The sequence below is a fragment of the Misgurnus anguillicaudatus genome, chromosome 11 (genome assembly GCF_027580225.2).
Source record: "Misgurnus anguillicaudatus chromosome 11, ASM2758022v2, whole genome shotgun sequence".
Taxonomy (NCBI): Eukaryota; Metazoa; Chordata; class Actinopteri; order Cypriniformes; family Cobitidae; genus Misgurnus; species Misgurnus anguillicaudatus.
The window spans coordinates 34,110,836-34,130,748 of NC_073347.2; the positions used below are offsets into that span (position 1 = coordinate 34,110,836).

General features: G+C 36.0%; 2 protein-coding genes and 1 non-coding gene across 5 annotated transcripts in view; 2 read left to right on the forward strand and 1 right to left on the reverse strand.

The window, feature by feature from the left end:
• ide (insulin-degrading enzyme) overlaps positions 1–1,981 on the reverse strand; it is a 37,185-nt gene extending 35,204 nt beyond the window's left edge. Inside the window, exons 1-3 of one of the 3 annotated variants that reach the window (XM_055171042.2) lie at positions 1,875–1,981; positions 1,588–1,728; positions 807–991 (exon numbers count right to left, since the gene is read on the reverse strand). In XM_055171042.2, the coding sequence (XP_055027017.1) occupies positions 807–991; positions 1,588–1,622 (220 nt within the window). In that variant the 5' untranslated portion in view covers positions 1,623–1,728; positions 1,875–1,981. Of the gene's footprint in view, positions 1–806; positions 992–1,587; positions 1,855–1,874 lie in introns of those variants that run through there. The other 2 variants (XM_055171041.2, XM_073873585.1) reach the window with 2 other exon arrangements.
• A 460-nt stretch (positions 1,982–2,441) lies between these two features.
• On the forward strand, positions 2,442–2,513 carry trnah-gug (transfer RNA histidin (anticodon GUG)). The gene has a single exon. It is a non-coding gene; the product is annotated as a tRNA-His (tRNA).
• A 971-nt stretch (positions 2,514–3,484) lies between these two features.
• Positions 3,485–19,687, forward strand: kmo (kynurenine 3-monooxygenase). Its single transcript, XM_055170904.2, has 15 exons — positions 3,485–3,644; positions 5,470–5,539; positions 5,688–5,785; positions 6,665–6,754; positions 7,150–7,198; positions 11,644–11,731; positions 12,047–12,212; positions 12,292–12,363; positions 12,623–12,744; positions 13,961–14,108; positions 14,354–14,411; positions 15,980–16,062; positions 16,454–16,555; positions 16,630–16,689; positions 19,103–19,687. The coding sequence occupies exons 1-15, from the start codon at positions 3,519–3,521 to the stop codon at positions 19,241–19,243; spliced, it is 1,473 nt and encodes a 490-aa protein (XP_055026879.2). The 5' UTR covers positions 3,485–3,518; the 3' UTR covers positions 19,244–19,687.
• Positions 19,688–19,913: the final 226 nt, after the last annotated feature.

Here is a 19,913-nt window from a genome sequence, read left to right on the forward strand (position 1 = left end):
CTGGACCGATGTGTTTGTAAGGCGCTTTGAAGACACCACTGCTTTGTAGTCTATTGCAAGACTTACTTAATAAAATGTGTTAAATAAAAAAAAGAGCATTTATTTGTGCAAGAGCAGTATGTGAATGATCAACATCTCTTACTGACCACCTGCATTACGATGGCAGCTGATGTAAATACAGTGAATATTTACTATAGTGTCTAAACAAACGGATCCTGTTTCACTGCAAAATAAAAATGACAGTGTGGACATTCAAGCCTAAAGATTGGATTAAAAAAATCTGAATTGTGTACATTGACAAACAAAGCCAGATGGAGGAAGGGAACACAACAGACCTCATTTGGTTATTGTGTTCATGTTTGCAAAAGTCTTCTTTAAAGTGTGTAACAAAGATAACGACGACCACATTTGCTTTTCCCCTGACAAACACATCCGTACCAACATTCATTTCAACACATAGATGGTGCATCAAGTAGGGCTGTCAAAAGATTAATCGCGATTAATCGCATACAAAATAAAAGTTTGGGACAAGGGTAACCGCCAAGGCCGTTTATGGAAGGTAGGAAGCACGGAAGTGATTGATAGACAGACAGACATACTAAAACAGGCCGATCAATTCTGTTAAATGTGCTTCTTGATGGCCAATAATGGAGGCTTAGATGTCCTTCAGGTTAGTAATAAATAGCAAGCATTTCATTGAGCAATAACTTTAGTGCACTGATATATGAAGCCAACATTCTGGAATGGGGAGAAGCATAAATTACAACTCATAATAAAGACGGACTCATCAGATTTTTCCTTTATACCTATGTGGACATCCAGTGCAGCTGATGATTTGTCAGTGGTGGGGTCACTGATCAGAACAGCTTTCAGGCCATTAGTGAACTCGAGTCCTCGATATTCTCGCTTGTCTTCTGGGGAGCGAATAATGTTACTCACAACCCTCTTCACAGCTGTATCACTCATTCTGACGGTCACTGTCGAGACACCTCTGAAAAATATATAACAAATATACAGATTAACATGAGTTTTGACTTCACACACACACACACACACAAAACTAAAGCAAACAGACTGCTGTTAGGTTAATCTAATTAGTTTAAAATATGAATTAGCTTGTGTAGTTTAGTGATTTAGTATAGGTTAGTTTAAAATATGAATTAGCTTGTATAGTTTAGTGATTTAGTATAGGTTCAGTCCATTATATTGTGTACATGTAACGCTTCAGGTTTAAGTTCAGGTTCATATTAAGTTCACGGTTAGCACAACAGTCTATTAACTGTTAGTTAATTTCGGCGCTTTAGGATTAGTGTTGGTTTGGTCCAATTAAAAGCGGCCGTCTTTCAGCGTCTTTGTGTGTTTGTTACATCGACTTACTGTTATATTTTTAGCTCCATGAACCCAAACGACGCCCAAATTTAAAGAATAAGAAAGACGATTGATTATGGAATGTCGAAAGCGTCCCGCGATGAAGCTAGCTAAAAGCGTGTGTACAGCACACGAGCCCGGCGCGAGCGTACCGAGCCGCCCGCACAGCAAACAAAGCACAACGAAAAACTTATTCAAAAGCACACGTTAAATACTTACCTAATACTTCGAAGAAAAACTGAGGGAAATTTCATAAAACCGAAGGATATATCTCTGTAAGCGCTTGCCGGTTAACACATTTCATCATACTTCATTGCTGGATAACAAAACTCTCATGAAGACGTCAGGGCGCCATGATTTCTGCAGACACGACCAATCAATTTCAGAATATGACAAATATACTTTTAGTTACATTTCGTAAATTTACATTCGATATCATTTTCGATTAACTTCACAATATATACATACAAATACAATGTTAGTATCTAAGAAAAACTTTTGTGTACCTTTCTGTTTTCCTAAAGTAGTTGGAATTGCTTAGTCACGCCTTACCTACGTCTGACATTACGAAACAGGCCACACCCACAGCTTTACTGGGGAGTATTTAAAGAAAACACGATTCCAGCTGTCAGTCGTTCTTTCAATTGTTAAAATAAACGAACTAATAAAGTTTTAAAAATGTAATCTTAAAACTCTTAACTGTTTATTTAATACATTACTATTTTAATATCATTATCGTGGTTAAATATTTGAATATATCACGAAAACAACGTTATTGCATAACTTCTATGTCAGCTGACATTGAAGTAAATTAAAATGAAAAATTGTTTTATATTGCATTTACAAATGTGAAGTCTGTGCTGTTGTTTTTTGTAATTTGGATACTTTTTACTGTCCTGTGCTTCGCACTTGATTGTAAATTGATTAAAAAAACTTTTTAAAAAAAATAAAAGTATGCTTATTGTAATGAAGCAGAGGAGAAAAATAACATGCGACAGAGCATTACTACCTGATTCATGTGTCATGATCAACTCTCGGAATTACGACGTGTAGACCCGTCCTCCAGTTGGCTCGCCGTGATCGTATAGTGGTTAGTACTCTGCGTTGTGGCCGCAGCAACCCCGGTTCGAATCCGGGTCACGGCATTTTTTGACTTTATCAAATCTTTACATGTTTAATTCAAAATAGACGTTGACGAAAACACCATGCAGATAGTATTTATTGTCTGCGTTTACATAAAGGAAATTAAAAAGTCGATTTGAATCTCAGCTTTTTAAGTATCTCAGGCTATTATTTGACACTTCGTAGGTTATAAAATTTGGAACAATGATGTTTGTTTCAGAGAACTTAGAAATGTAATAACCATGGCCGTGTACACAGCAAAATTTGGGAGGCGTAAACTGTATTTACACAAAACAAAATCATACAGTTCCTAAATTTTCCACTAGGGAGTGGTATTGTAACTTTATATAGCTAAAGTTCTTAAAATAAGTCAAGCCACTCGACATCCGTATTTGCAGCGCCCCCGGGCGGCTTTTTCGGTCATACAAGACAAAGTCCTATCTATTTAAATGGGGGGAAATAGATTTCTTTAAATTCACCTGCTAAGGTCACAATTAAACAACAGTAATCAGACCAACAATTAAACCTGACATTAATTATACCGTTACGTTTAATTCTTAACCTGCATATTACGCAAAAAACACATTTTCCAAGTTGTTTCAGCAACTACTCTTGCCTAAAGATGGGCAAATACGTCACATTACGGAGTATTTAGCGATTGATGATTGGCCCTTCTATACTTCTCCTTCGCTATGCTGAGCGCACTTTTCCCCAATCACAATAACAGAACTGTGTTGTCAAGTAAAATTTATAGTCTTTGGTACAACATCTCCACTAAATAATAACCATTTCATGAAATCGGTGATTGTTTCACATTGAATCGGCCCTTGAGATTTATCTTTCTGATATTAAACCAACTGCATAATTTGTGTATGTGTGTGAGTGTGACATTGTTGGTCAGGTTTAATAATCATCCTGACGGGGGTCACGGTCCTGTTGGTCGATGTTTGACTCGTGTTGCTCCTCCTTCATAACCTGACATCGCCGCTTTAAAACTCTTTGAAATTCGCAGTCACTTGCAGTTTGACATGAGCAGAACTCCATTAAACTCATTTAATAATTTAGGATTATTAAACATGGAGACGGTTCCCATACACACACGTCAATCTAGAAGCGACAAGAGGGAAACGATAGCAGTGGTGGGAGGCGGTTTGGTGAGAATCAATCTTTATGACTTGATTACATATTTTATAATGCTCTCATATATAGTCTGTATTTAAGCAGTCAATGACCTCACAGTATGATGAAAAATTACCCAAAAAGGCAAACAAGGATAACTTAAAAACTTTTTTTTATATAACTGAATCTCTATTATTATCAGTATAGTACAGTTGTATATTTTTGCTACAGTACAACAGACACGATGAAAAAGTTAATCATCCACAGAGTGATTTTGAAACTCGGTAAACAAGCTCCAATATATCAGTTATATTGACATGAACGTCCTGAGTTTTACCTTGATCAAATTACAAAATATAATACTTTATGTCTTAAGAATTAAAAAGAATCCAGTTATGTGTGTGAAATATATAATCACAATATCTGAAGACCCCTTACTCACAGTTTCTAATATAATCAAATTATAAATATAATTTTATTACAGCTTGGCATAACTAAATATGTATAATTGTAAAAAAGTAATTTTTCATAATAAAATCTTTTTAGGCAGGCTTATTTTTAATACTGTATTTTGCTTCTTTTTTATTTTTAACTGAATGTAAATTGCCTATTTTGAAATGTATGTTTTATTATTTGTATCAGTGGCAGCCGGTGACTTCTCTTCCAAGGGGCACGAATTCAAAATATGTGTTCGGAGTGTCGTGTGTGCCTCCTCATGTCAAAATATGTGTTCATTGCGTCATGTGAACCATGTATATATATTTTGCGGTCCGAGTTGTGGGCGGGTTAGTTGAAAACGTTGGTCGGGTGTGGGTTGTTTATTGAACCGTGCATCACACGCGTTGAAAGGGTTTATTATCAAAAAGATCCTCATGTTTACAAAAAAAAAACGTAAACTCTGATTACACATGAGATTAAGGAAGGATCTGGAAAACGTGAGCGTCTCTTTTATCATAAACCCCTTTGAAGCGTCTGCAGCAGGCACTTCTTTTTTGACATGATACGTGCTGCACATAAGTTTACATGCCATGCCGAACACATATTTTGACATGACGAGCCACACACGACGGACTAAATACATGTTGTGATGAGCTTTGCATCGTGCGCCCTTGAAAAAGAAGTCACCGGCCCCTCTGATTTGTAAGGTGTCCTTGAGTGCCATGAAAGGTGCCTTTAAATAAATAAAAAATATTATTATAAAAATTGTATTAAAATTAAAAATCAAACACCAAGGAATATCATATTTTAATACTTATTTCAAAAATTTTAAGTCATCTTGAGGTCTTTTTGAAAATTTGGCTTCTAGTGGCCCCCAGCCCCTAGTTGAGAAACATAAAAAATAACCATCATTTTGCTACAAAAAACATCGATAAACCATGCATGGTTACTGTAGTAATACCACAGTTTTGCCAATGGTAATCAAAACACACAAAAGTACTTTTTAAAGCTTCTTCATTATCTAATGCAGTGATTCCCAAACTTTTAACACCAAGTACCACTTTAGAAAATATTTGGCTCTCCAAAAACCAACATATTGATTAACTCTGAACTTGGGGCTTGAGACGAGCTTTGGGTTCGAGCTCCCTTTGAGGAGCAAGTTTGTTTACCATTTAATTGTAAAGACTTACTGGGCAGGCAAACTCATGAATTTACATTTTAATTTAGTGATTCATCTGCATACTACACTTTAAATACCACTGACAGTGCGTATGCATAAGAAAAAAATGACAATATAGCCCTGGGCCATTACTTGCTAAGCATAAACCTTTATATTATTACATAAAATACTATAAATTGTTGCCATTTTCATAACATGACGTGTGTTTTTGTAGTAGTCTCAATTTAATCCTCTTAATTTAGGTTGGATCTTTGAACGTCTGCTTCTTCGCAAAACGAGGTTTTGATGTTACACTGTATGAATCTCGAGAAGGTACAGTATGGTCGACTATAGACATGCAATGATTTAAAGCTGGATCTTTAGGAATACACATATAATCTTGGAAAGATTTACACCATTAAAGAAACCATATGGTACCTGTATTTAATTAAACTGTGAATTTTAACTGTTATCCTTATAGATATTCGTCAAGCCAAAGTTGTGAGGGGTCGAAGCATAAACTTGGCCCTGTCCCACAGGGGGCGCCAAGCCTTAAAGCATGTGGGAATAGAAGATAAGGTGGGTTAAGTCCAATTATAGGGCCTAATTCTGAATTTACATTCTTTCAACAGCACATCAAGGATTTTTATTAGCAGTGTTACCACACAGCTGACTAAGAATCAAAAAAATTACGCGGAGGTAAATGAGGAACTAAATAAGTATGACCATATGAAACTAGGTCAAATGACTATGACTATCTTCATGATTTGTTTTTTTTTTTTACAAAACAGATCTGAAATATTGCATAAACTAAACCCTGAGTTAACAACTTGTTTTTAAATCACAGTCTGTGACATTAAAGGGCACATTTCACAAGACTTTTTTTTAAATGTCAAATAAATCTTTGGTGTCCCTAGAGTATGTATGTGAAGTTTTAGCTCAAAATACACCACAGATAATTTATTATATAACGTGTTAAAATTGTCTCATTTTGTAGATGTGAGCAAAAATGTGCCGTTTTTGGGTGTGTCCTTTTAGGACAGTGTCGTGGTTGGTAGTGCAGATTAAGGAGTGGTATTATCCCCTTCTGACATCACAAGGGGAGCCAGATTTCAATTACCTATTTTTTAAATGCTTTCAGAGAATGGTTTTAAAGCCATTTCTGGATCATTTTTGCACTTAATAAAGCCACATACTTTCTATGTAGATATCAAAGAACAATTTAACAGATTATTTCAATGCATTCTTTAGCACTCTTTAACTTTGAGTAAATCACTTTGTACTGTTTGAAATAACGCTACAAATGTCAGATCATGACAATGCTGCTTAAAGGGAAAAGTAATGCTATTTGAACCCTTTAACCTTAAAACTATGACCTGTTATATAATCTGTTTTTGTTCCCACAAGCATTTTTTTGCCAATTTAAAATATCTTCAGCAGTATGTTTTTTTCTTCTAGATAGTCTCCAAAGGCATTCCAATGCACGCTCGTATGATCCACAATGTGAACGGAAAGCGTTCCTCTATACCCTACGGCAAGAAAGGACAGGTGACCTGAGACCTACATGCATAAATATGCTCTGAGAGTAATTGCAACATGTCACCCTATAGATGCTTAACTCATACGCTATTTACAATTATGGGTTCGTTTACCTACTAGTCAAGAACATTTACACACGTCTGTTTAAAACGAGTAATGAGTAATGCAACAATCTGTGTCATGGTGCTTTTGTAAGCTAGACTTTAGACTCTCTGTATCATGTCTGTAACATTATATATAACATTACTATATCCAAGATCTGGAATGTCAGTAATTCATCCTTTCAGACTATAAAGATCCCAGATAATCCAGAACACACACAGAGATTAAAAATCGTCATATTTCTTCTGCTTACAAACTCTAACCACCTTAAATGTGTCTGATCAGTGTTTTTTTTTTTTTAGTACATTCTGTCTGTAGACAGAGCAAACCTCAACAAAGAGCTGCTGACAGGTACATCTTCACTTAACCAATTTCACTGTACTTCTCGACACCTGTAAAGGGTCATATTCCCACATTAATCAAAATAATTAGGATCTTTGTGGTGTGATGATATTTTTAGAGCATTTAAACAGAGTAAATATATACCAATAGTAATCATAATAACTTATTTGTAAGCATGCATTTTGTTTTCCTATGTAAATTCTGTACATTAGGGCTGCAGAATGAATCAAAAATCTAATCAGGATTACAATTATGGGTGCAACAATTATTTACATTGTTTTACGACCACCCTTCATACCTTGTCCTATAAACATATGACATGCTGTGTGAGTTTTTATGATACAGTAACTTATTAAATAAAGCTATATCTCTGAAACCTGGCAGTGTTGCTGGCCAAACATCTTTAAATGGCAAAACAGTAAAAATGTTGCCTCATAATCTTTTGATCTAAACGCATGCTCTATGTTTGAAGTAAGTTAAGGGGAGAAAAAAATATAATTGTGCCAATAAAAAACATGAGCTTTGTCTAATTTTTTTTTAAATAGATGATTTGGACTGAATAATAAAGAAAAAGCAGCCAGTAATAACCCTGAATGTGAAGGTTTTTGATGTTACTTTAAAGGCATCTCAGGCTGAGACTTTACTTGATAATATTGATATTTCAGGAGTTTGTTTTGGAGGTTTATAATAAGGATATGCTAACTTTCACAGAAAGTTCAAACTTTTTAAAGGTGCACTGTGTACATTTTAGGAGGATCTATTGACAGAAATGCAATATAATAAACATATCTATATTTCCTAGAAAGGGTGGCGTAAACGGTGGACTGAGCTGTTGGTTGCACTTTGCAGCATTACCACTTTGATGCCGCTAAAAATTACACAGTGCTCCTTTAAAACACTTCTATGTAGAGGCCTTCACGTGTCCACTTAAAGGGATAGTTCACCCAAAAATGAAAATGCTTTCATCATTTACTCACTCTCATGTAGTTACAAACCCCACATAAATTTCTTTGTTCTGATAAACATGAAGATATTTTGAGAAATGTTTGTAACCAAACCGTCTGTGGACCCCATTTACTTCCATAGTAGGAAAAAAGAATACTATGGAAGTAAATGGGGTCCACGAATGGTTTGGTTACAAACATTTCTCAAAATATCTTCCTTTTTGTTCATCAGAACAAAGACATTTATAAAGGTTTGTAACTACATGAGAGTGAGTAAATGATGACAGGATTTTCATTTTTGGGTGAACTATCCCTTTAAATTCAAAAACCCAAGGTCCGACCAAAGCGGTTTGAGTCTAAAAGTTTCACGTGCCTTAGACATGGTTCGAGTACAATTTAAGTGGCATCTGTCTGACTAGTGGGTGCGGGGCTGCAGACTGCAAACACGTCAGTGCTGTTTACATTCGGGTCCAGTTGGGTTAAAAAAATTGCCACTGGGTCGGACTTGGGTCTGATTTTCTCAGGTTTGTCTTGGGTCAGGTCTTTCTTTAAAAAAAAAAAAAGATTTATGCACATTGGGTTCTGGTAAAAAGTGATTCCGGTCATTCCGAGTCGGACCGATAAGACCTCTATTTCTATGTAAAATCTAATAATCAACAACAATGGGCTTGTTAAGTCATGACGTAAGAAATACTGTTTCCATTAGAAAATATTATTTGAAGAGGCATTTATGAGCACTATTTATTCATATCACACATTAAACTAAAAATTTTACAAACTCACAGTGTACAACGCAGTCTCCACGCTTACAGATTGACTAATTAAGCAATATTAACTCTTTCCCCACCATGGAATTATCTCGTCAATTAAAGGCGCAAAAAGAGGATGTTTCCGCCGACTGAGAATCCAAAGACCGTTACTGAGTTTTATAAATAAGCCAACCCATCCTCACCCCATGTCGTCAATATTTGACGACACTTGACCATTCGTCAATATGTGACGGGGAGGGTATACCTTTCGCGTCATTTTTTGACGAACTGGGGACTTCAATACTATTACGTCCATTGCATTCTCTTTCCTATTTTCTTACCATTTTCGCGTCGGTTTAGGGTTAGATTTACATAATGACATCCCTACCCAAACCTAACTCTAACCCCAATGCCAGGTGACAACTGTTTAATTTCGCGTACACTGTTTAATTTTGCGTAATCTAACCCTAAACCGACGCGAAAATGGTAAGAAAATAGGAAAGAGAATGCAACGGACGTAATAGTATTGAAGTCCCCAGTTCGTCAAAAAATGACGCGAAAGGTATACCCTCCCCGTCACATATTGACGAATGGTCAAGTGTCGTCAAATATTGACGACATGGGGTGAGGATGTGTTGCAATAAGCGCATGCGTAAGAACAGCCTCCCTCCTTCACAGCTCATTTCTAGGGAACACCTTCCAAAACTTGTGCAGGAGTATTTGAACACGAGTGTTTGTTTATCACCGGCATATGCTGTGTCGCATCAGTGGATTCATTATGTGAAATGATATGATAACAAACACATAAGACGTAAAGTTAGATCAGTCAACGCTACTCCCATTTCAACTAGGATGTAGCAGACTGGTCACTGCCTTACAACTACAGTACAAGAACAACGTCGATATACCTGAATAACAGTACAACAATAATTTTTCCAAAAAGAAAGAATAATCACTTTTACCTGTCGAGGAAAATTTTTGCAAACTGCACGTCTGTCTTGACACCTCTGTTTCTTCATTGCTCTCCAGCGTTGAAATGTTTCTCCAAGAACAACTCTGGTTGGATTACTTTCTTCTGACATTTTTCTCCTCTGCTCAGCAACTAAAAAAGTCTTTCTTTTGCGTCCTTCTTCGGGTTTCTTCTCTTCCATGGTGCAAATTTGAGGAGGAAAGCAGGAGCGACAATGAAAACAAATCGAAACTAAAGACGGAGTTTCATGCGCATGCATCACTCGTGTAAAGTTACTGGAGCGAGCACGTCTCTCACAAGGAACGTAATGGCAGTGATTGACAAGCCAGAGGGCCAATCGTTGACGCGATGATTGTGTCAACGATTGGCTGATGTTTTTAAGGCCCTACCGTATGCACAGATGACATATATTAATATTATTACTTTCAGTGCACCTAATAAATAGTCTTTTATCATTTAGTAAAGACAGTTTCAAGTAATATTGCAAAAATGTATTAAACAAACATCCTCTTTTCCACTTTTAAGAGAAAACATTTGCATAAAAAAATCTTGTTCCTGATGAGGTTTTATGTTAAATGTAATTTTGATGTGAATGTTTTGATTAAGTTGTAAGTATTTTAGGATGTGTTGGTTTTTATAATGTAATGTTTTAATATTGTGTATACCTGCCTGGGGAGTGCAGATCGAAAATAGCTTTTGCTAACTCTGGTACAAAACATCTGTTCGAAAGATTATTGTTCTTTGTACATTGTCCCTGACAAATAAACATACTAAATAAAAATAAAAATAAATCTGCAATACCGCAGTTATCCAGTATTAACTTACCCAATTTATCAAAAACTGAAGCAAAAACGTTATTTATTAATTTTAAACTCTGTGTATGTTTTGATAATCGTTCTGAATCTGATCTTTAACAAAATTCCTTCACAAAAATGCAATTATTTCAGCTTTTTGCTAAATTTTTTTTTAAAGAAAAATACCCATATTTAATAGTTTATAAGCAGAGACAAAATATAGATACGATGAAACTTTTTCCTGTTTTGTTTGTTTGTTTATTGTTTGTTTGAAAGCAGAGGGTCTGTTCTTTCATTTTAAATATATTTGTATGTTTATATATTTTTAGACGAAAAATTTTCTAGAAGGAAACTTTTCTGAAAATCACAAAAAATGTTGGCGGGCAACTTTTCAAAAAATGGCTGGCGGGGAATGAGTTAATAATTCATAAAAAAATCCATGTCCATGAGTCCATGTCTGGCAATCTTGGGTAACACTTTATTTTACAGTGTCTTTGTTACATTGTTACACACGCTACATGTAATTATTATAGTAATAACAGTTAATTATGCATAATTACATGCAACTAACCCTAAACCACACCCTAATCCTAACCCTAACCCTATAGTAAGTACATGTTGTTAATGATTATTACTTAGTACTTAAGTGTATAATTACGCTATAACAGTGATGCCTTAAAATAAAGTGTGAGCCAATCTTGTATTTTGTTATGGAGAAAAAAAATAGGATCAGGTTTGCATTATGATACAAATGTATGTTAGCATGTTTTGTTATTTGCTTATGGCATTTGAAAACGGTTAGACCCAGAAGCGATGCATGATGTTAGACTTAACAAGCCCACAATCTCAATTACACTATCAAGGGGATTAATCGACAATTTGTGTCATATTGTGCAGCCCTACTGTGCATGCAAAGTTTTTTTTAAATGTAAATGTGTTTAACGGTTGTTGATCTTATTAAGCGAAATAAACACAGAATTAAATCAATGTGTCACAGCGGCAGAGGCGTATCCAAACACTACATTGAACTTCAATCACAAACTGCACGACTGGAGTCCAGAGAAAGGAACAATGACCTTTTTTGGGTAAACAGTTTCCTCTTTCTATCTGACTGTCTCTCTTTTAATGGTGTGCAATGGTAATATTTTAAGAACAAAATAATAAACCTTACTTATGAAAGCTTTCTCTCTTCCATTTTTGTCTGTAGAAATTTTGGGAAAGAAATGCACAAGTTTTTGAATTATATATAAAGCTTTCTATTTTTGTTTTTTGGCAAAAAATAGCTTGCAAGTTTGGAACAATGTAAGTGTTAAACATGAAAGTATTGTTTGGTTAAATTATTATTATCACTTTTTCAATTCAAGTTTTTTTTTTACAAATGTTTCTTTCATTGCCAATAGACCTGACGGTCAGAAAAAGGAGACCCAAGCAGATCTGATGGTGGGATGCGATGGTGCTTTCTCCGCTGTCAGAAAGCAGTTCCTGCGACAAAGCCGCTTCAATTACAGCCAGACGTATATTCCTCATGGCTACATGGAGCTCACCATGCCCCCCAAAGATGGAGATGTAAGCATCACCGAAATCTTATCAGAAAAATGTGCCTTTCTTTTGTCTGATTACTCATCTGATTTCTCTCTCCTTTAAGTTTGCGATGGAGCCCAATTATTTGCACATTTGGCCCAGAAACACTTTCATGATGATCGCCCTGCCCAACTTGGTAAGATTATGTCATAATTTCCTGCAGAATTTGCCAACTTATTATGTGATTGAAACTTTTACACAATCTAACCACTGGTATTCCCCAAAACTTCCAGCGGGTATGTTTGTATTATTTTGGATATATCAGGGGTTTTCGAAATCCAGTTAAAGGTTAATGGAATAGTTTAGCATTGACCTCCAATGCAACAGAATATTTATTATGTTTTGTTTTGGTAATACACTGTAGTTACTGTTGCTTTGATGTTTTTCATATTTAGGACAAGACGTTCACGTGCACCCTCTTCATGCCCTTTGAGGAGTTTGACAAGATTCGTTCCGGTGATGAGGTCATTCGGTTTTTCCAGATATACTTCCCTGACTCAGTTCCTCTAATAGGCGTGTGAGTACACTTCTCTCTCTCTCTTTTATCACTCGTTCTGCTTCAAGGTTTCTCAGGTCTGAAGCATCACTTATTAAGGTGTGAAATTGAAGTCTTGTGGAGGTTATGAGAGGACTGAGTTTGCAGTTCTGAGAACAGCGAGTGATTTTAAACAAGTGCTGAATGTGCTGTTCGCTATCTGAGACTCCACTGAAGATTTGTAGTTCTCATTTCTTTTCCAAAGATTTACAACAGTTGTAGAAATGATTGAACAGTTCTTACAGCCATTTTTGACACTAGGGCTGTCACGATTATGAAATTTGGCTGACGGTTAATTGCCTAATGAATTGTGGCAATTATGATGATTAATTTCCTGTTTTATTGTATTTATTAGTACTGGACCATTAAAAAAATAATCTTACAGATCCTTAAGAATAGCATTCTAAATTTCCACAAATTTGGAATTGCTGTTTTGAAAATATATGTTTTACTTGGCAGTTCATACTGCCTATCAAAGGTTTGCAGCATTTCTTTAAATGTTGTTTTTTCCACTTTATTGACTGGCTTTGCAATTTATCACGTTACAGTGTCAGTTAAGGAGCCATCTTATACAGTCTCGTTTATACAGGCGCTGCAGCTCCCCCTTGTGTTTTTAGGGAGATGTGCAATCATTGCGGTGATCTGAAATCATCACGATGAGGTCAAACAATTGCGATGAGACGATTATTTATTCATTGTGACAGCCCTATTTGACACTCAGCACTTAGGCCTTGTCCACACAGCCACGGGTATTTTTATAAACGTGACTTTTTTATGCGGTTCGGTCGTGGTGAGGTTTTTTAGAAACCCCGGTTGCAGTGTTGTCGTGTAGACAGCTACAACCGGGGTTTTTGCTTCTGATTAAGGCTTCTGATTGGCCAACATGGCTTTACGATTAGAGTTATATCACCACCTGCTGGTGTGCATGCTCTTGACAGCGTGAGATTATGTGCTTTTGCATGTTCATGTTACCAATACTGCTTATTATATATACATAACCTACCCATCACAGAAAACGTACATTTTCAAAAACCATCATTCTGTATGATTTATATGCTGCTTCCATCATGGAGCCCTAAAAATGTCCAAAGAAAGTCAAAATTAGTTGGTAATAGGCTACTATATTTGTTTTGTGGAGACGTCTTGATCCCTAGAATAAAGTTTGACTTTTTTTTATTTGTGTGTTTTTGACTTTCAGTGAGGCTCTGAAGAGGGATTTCTTCAGACTGCCGGCTCAGGCTATGGTCTCAGTGAAATGTACCCCGTATCATCTGCTTGATAAATGTGTCCTGATGGGAGATGCCGCTCACGCCGTGGTTCCGTTCTATGGTCAAGGCATGAATGCAGTAATTTTGAGGTTTATTTGTACAGAAATATTGCAACAGGTGTGCATGTTTACCTCTTTATCTATCTTTATAATATGTTAACAGGATTTATAAATATACACATAGGTGTTTTCATAGTTAAAAAAAAAACTCTAATATAAACCTTAAATATAAAACTCAAGTTATGATCAAGAAGTTGATAATGATTTTCTAATTTTTTTTGCTAAAAGGGACAAATAATGCAAGTTTTTATCTTTGTTTCATAGGGCTTTGAGGATTGTTTAGTATTTGATGAAATTATGGACCAACTAAATGAAAACTTTGGTAAGACTGAAAACCGTGTCAAAATATTTCATTTGAAATGATAATTATTAATAATTCTCACTCAAGGATTAAGGGCTATCTTTCAAATCTCAAACCCCTGTTTTTACATTGTCAAAAAAAATTGTTCACAGTCATTGTCACTGGGATAGTACCAAAAAAGTACACTTTTGCACCTAAAGAGCTCATTTTAGTACCTCAAAGGTACTTTGGTACCAAATGTACACATAACTCTATCTAAATTGTACATATTCACACATTTTTGAAGGGTACTGCAGTGTTTTGTCTCAAGATCCACACCGGTAATGTTTTTTACAAGTCACATTTATAAAAGTGTTAGTTTTGTTATGTTTCCCTGTCTTGTCCTGCCCTTGTGTTTGCCATTGTGTCTTGTCGGTTATTGTTGCTAGTGATGTGTAACTTCCCTGTTTTGTTTTGTGCCATGCAATAAATTCACGTTTCCTTTTTTTGATTTATTAAATTTATCTGTATTTAACTCTTTCCCCGCCAGCATTTTTCATGATTTTCACAAAAGTTTAATGCCTCCTGGAAAATGCTCTTCTTTAAATATATAAACATACAATATATTAAATGAAAAAACAGACCCTCTGCTTTCAATAAAAAAAAAACTTTCAACCTACCTTCATCAGTTATCATTTTATCACCTCTCAAATATGGGTAGGTTTAATCAAAAACACCAACATTTTGAGCAAAATGCTGAGATAATTCCATTTTTTGCAAATGATTTATGTTAGCGATCAGATTCAGAGCGATCCCGAAAACTTAGACGGACATACAGCTGTTTGACCTAGGGCGATACTTCTGGGTTTTATAAGTTGCGGAAAATAGCTAGGGGATAATAGCGGTATTGCGGATTGACGAGATAACTTGTCAATGGTGGGGAAAGAGTTAAATCCATTTCAAGCTCGTTTCATATTTGGTGGTCATAACGCAGTGGCGGCCGGTGACTTCGATTTTTGAATGCGCACGATGCGAAGATCATCACAACATGTATTTAGCCCATCATGTGTGTGGCTCGTGTGCGTCATGCGTCTCCTCAAAATAAGTGCCTGCTGCACACGCGTCTAAAGGTTTATGATAAAAAAGATGCTCGCGTTTGCCAGATACTCGCTTAAATGCATGTGTAATCAGAGTTTATTGTTAAGTTAGTGTATTTTGTCTTAAATCCTTTCAATGCGTGTTCAGCATGCATTTATTTTGACAAGACACATGATGCACGTGGTTAACATGACACAACCAACTCATATTTTGAAATGACGAGCAACACACACGACACTCCAAAAACATATTTTGAATCCACGCCCCTCAGAAGAGAAGTCACCGACTGCCTGTCGTAACGTGCAGTCCATGAAATGAGCTTGAGATGGATGTAAATGCAGATAACTTTAATAAATAATAAAAAAAGAAACATGAATCCAAGGCATGGCATGACAATGAACAAAAACATAAAGAACCCTTACAATGATAAAAATATAAATACACTACAGAGCATTGGAATGACATTTTGGAAATGTTTACTCTTTTTTTTTTTTTTTTTAATAAACCCGCAGCCGCTGTTCTCCAGGAATACACAAGAGTCCGTGTACCTGATGATCATGCTATCTGTGACCTTGCCATGTACAACTATATTGAGGTATTTCATGACTTTATCAGCTGTCTCTTTACAGTCAGATGACTTCCGGTAGTTGTAATGTGGAATATTTAACTTCCAGTTTCTGCTCATTAAAAATGACATACAAGTCACAGTAAAACAAGGGTCAAACTCATCAGTGATATAGCCACACATACACACACAAATGTGAATTTTTTTTGTCTAAATGTTCTTTTAAGTTGGTTTTTGTTGTCAAATTGTAAGGTGCTTAAACTAACTTTTAAATAACTTTGGTCTGACAAAACATTCTGAAGGTTTTAAGGTTGTAAATCAATACGCATTTATACAGCATTTAGGGTTTGGGAGATTTCATATATTGGGATAGACAGTAAAGCCGAAGGCAGTATTTAATGTTCTATGTGCTTTGTTTGAGATGAGAGCGCACGTAAACTCCAAATATTTCTTGTTCCGGAAGTACCTGGACAATGTTCTTCACTTCATCATGCCGAAAACAATCATTCCTCTTTACACAATGGTAATGTCTTATTTTATCTGGTTTAAGTTTGGTTACTGTCCAGTGATTCACATGTGTGATCTTTTAACTCTTAGGTCACATTCACCAGGACACGATACCATGAAGCTGTAAAGCGCTGGCATTGGCAGAATAAGGTATTAAAGACAGTCGTGATCAAATACATATGAAGGGCTAATAATTAACTCTTTCCCCGCATATTTATTAATTTCACAAAAGTTTGATTCCTTCCAGGACATACAATATATCAAATGAAAGAACAGGCCCTTTGCTTTTAAACAAACAAAAAAAAAACCTGTTTCATACAATCTTCAGTTGTTCTTGTTTTATCACCTCTCAAATATGGGTTTGTTTCTTTAAATTTTGAGCAAAAAGCTGAAATAATTGCACTTTTGTAAAGGACTGATCCGATGATTAAACATAGGTCCTGTCCCAAATGGCGCACTTCATTTGGACTTTCTGTCTCGTGGCCTTAAATTGTGCATGCTCGCTTAGTCTACGAGTCTGTAGGACGTCCCATCTGTCATTTTTAGCATCAGCACCCATGATGTGCAAAGGTCATAGTCGAAGCCCACACTACTGCAGGCTCCACACTTTACCAACTCAGAAGTCGTTGCGAAAGAGCAATCAGACAACGGATGGGAGGATTTTACACCACTTCTCTTCCTATTTCCGGCGTGACGCTCAAATCTGTCCCAAAATACGACTTGCGTCAAGGGTCCCTTAGGTCTGCACTACATGATGTCATCAAAGTGTGGACTCTAAGGAAGTCCACAAGTCCAGATTGTGCCATTTGGGACAGGGCCATACACACAGTTTTTACTGCTTTTGGATCCATAGATGCTGCCTTGTGTTATAAGTTGGATAAGAGCCCCACCTAGTGGATAATAGTGGTAATATGGATTGCTTTAAAAAAAGGGAAGTGATTTCTCTTAACTCTTTCACCGCCATTGACTAGATATCTCGTCAATTAAGAGAAAACGCTTTCCCGCCAATGACGAGATTTTCCGTCTTTCCGCAATACCGCTATTATTATTAGCCCTTCTGCAACTTTTTAAACCCGGAAGTATTGCCCTATGACAAGCTGCTGCATTTCCGTGTCTGTTTTAAAGATCGCTCCGAATGGGATCTCTATGAAAAGTCTTTTTGCTCAAAATGTGGTGTTTTTGCAGAAATCTACCCATATTCAAAAGCTGATTACAAAAGAACTACTGAAGATGTTCTTTCATTTGGTATATTGTATGTTTATATATTTAAAGAAGAACATTTTCTGGAAGGCATTAAACTTTTGTGAAAATCATGAAAAACACTGGCGCTGGAAACTTTTTTTTAAAACACTGGCGGTGAAAGAGTTAAAGGATTAGTCCATTTTCTTAAAAAAAAATCCAGATATTTACTCACCACCATGTCATCCAAAGTGTCTTTCCTTGTTCAGTCAAGAACAAACCATGTTCCTTGAGGAAAACATTCCAGGATCCTTCTCATTTTAATGGACTTTGATGGACACCGACACTTAACACTTAACTCAACACTTAACACTTAACTCAACACTTAACACTTAACTCAACACTTAACAGTTTTTTTCAACAGAGTTTCAAAAGACTCTAAACGATCCCAAACGAGGCATAAGGGTCTTATCTAACGAAACGATTGTCATTTTGACAAGAAAAATTAAAATATGCACTTTTGGACCACAACTTCTCGTCTATCTCAGGTCCTGTGACGCGCCGGCCAACCTCACGTAATTGCGTAATGCCATGGAAAGGTCAAGGGTTACATATATGAAACACACATTTGCGGACCATTTTAAACAATAAACTGACAAAAAGACATTTATTAGTATCATTCCACATACAACAACGTCGGAACGGTCCTCTTTCTCCACACTTGTCAACAATGGGGCGTAGTTTTGCAGTCGTCATCCGTGACCTCTTGATGTGATGACGTATTGCGTGAGGTCGCCCTGCGCATCATGACAGGAATAGACGAGAAGTTTTGGGTTTAAAAGTGCATATTTTTTAGTTTTCTTGTCAAAAATGACAATCGTTTCGCTAGATAAGCGTTTCGCTTATGCTTCGTTTGGGATCGTTAAGAGTCCTTTGAAACTCCGTTGAAAAAAAACTGTTAAGTGTTGGTGTCAATTAAAATGAGAAAATCCTGTTTTGCTCAAAAAACATAATTTGTTCTCGACTGAACAAAGAAAGTCATCAACATTTTGGATGATATGGTGGTGAGTAAATATCTGGATTTTTTTTTTAAGAAAATTGACTAATCCTTTAATTAACAAGATAACTCGTCAATGGTGAGAAAAGAGTTAAAAAGCGAAAAGAGTATTTGGAGTTTGATATCCTGTTTGCCATATTTACTGCAGAAATAATTTCACATGCCTAAATATAAGTGTCACTGTCCCTTTGGTATAAAGGCACCGCATTTGATTGGTGCATTTTGATTGGTTGAAAAACGTTTATCCCATTACAAACTTACTGGAAATCTTAAATATTCTGAAGACTCACAAGTTGATCTATGTGTAAAAGTATCGTTGATCTGCAGGTGATCACTCGAGGTCTGTGGCTGTGTGCGATTGCGTCCACTGCAGGCGGGACGTTTCTCTTGATCAGATACTCTAAAAAACTCCCCAGCATCACCGCAGAGCAGCTGTGGACGCGTTTACTTGCTTTAAAGGAATTCTAGGAGGATCACAACGCCCAGGAAACCAATGATGAGCCAATTTACTTTGATACAGGACAAAAGAAGATCAAATTTAAAGTCTTTAATAGAATATATAAATACTAATTAAGCTCTATCAACAGCATTTGTGGCATACACTTAAAAATAAAAGGTGCCTAAAAGGTTCTTCAAAGTGATGCCATAGAAGAACCATTTTTGGTTCCTCAAGAACCAATGGTTCCTTGAAGAACTATCTTTTTATATCTTTTTACAATCTCAAGAACCTTTTTCTCTACAAAGAACTTTTTGTGAATCAGAAATGTTTTTCAGATGTAAAAGGTTCTTTATGGAACCATTCAGCTGAAAATGGTTCTTCTATGGCATCATGAAGCATCTTTATTTTGAAGAATATAATGTTGGTTATCACAGACAAAGGGTTTTAAAAGCAGAAAGGTAATTAAGATTTTTTCTATGTTTAAGTGCTATAATTGGGTCCCCAGTGCTTCTATCCAGTGTTGGGGAAAGTTACTTTTAAAAGTAATGCATTACAATATTAAGTTACTCCCAAAAAAAGTAACTAATTGCATTACTTAGTTACTTTTCATGGTAAGTAATGCTTGCGTTACTTTTAGTTACTTTTGCGTTACTTTTTCTTGGCTAAAGCTTGATCTCTTTCAGGCCTTGCAGGTGTTTT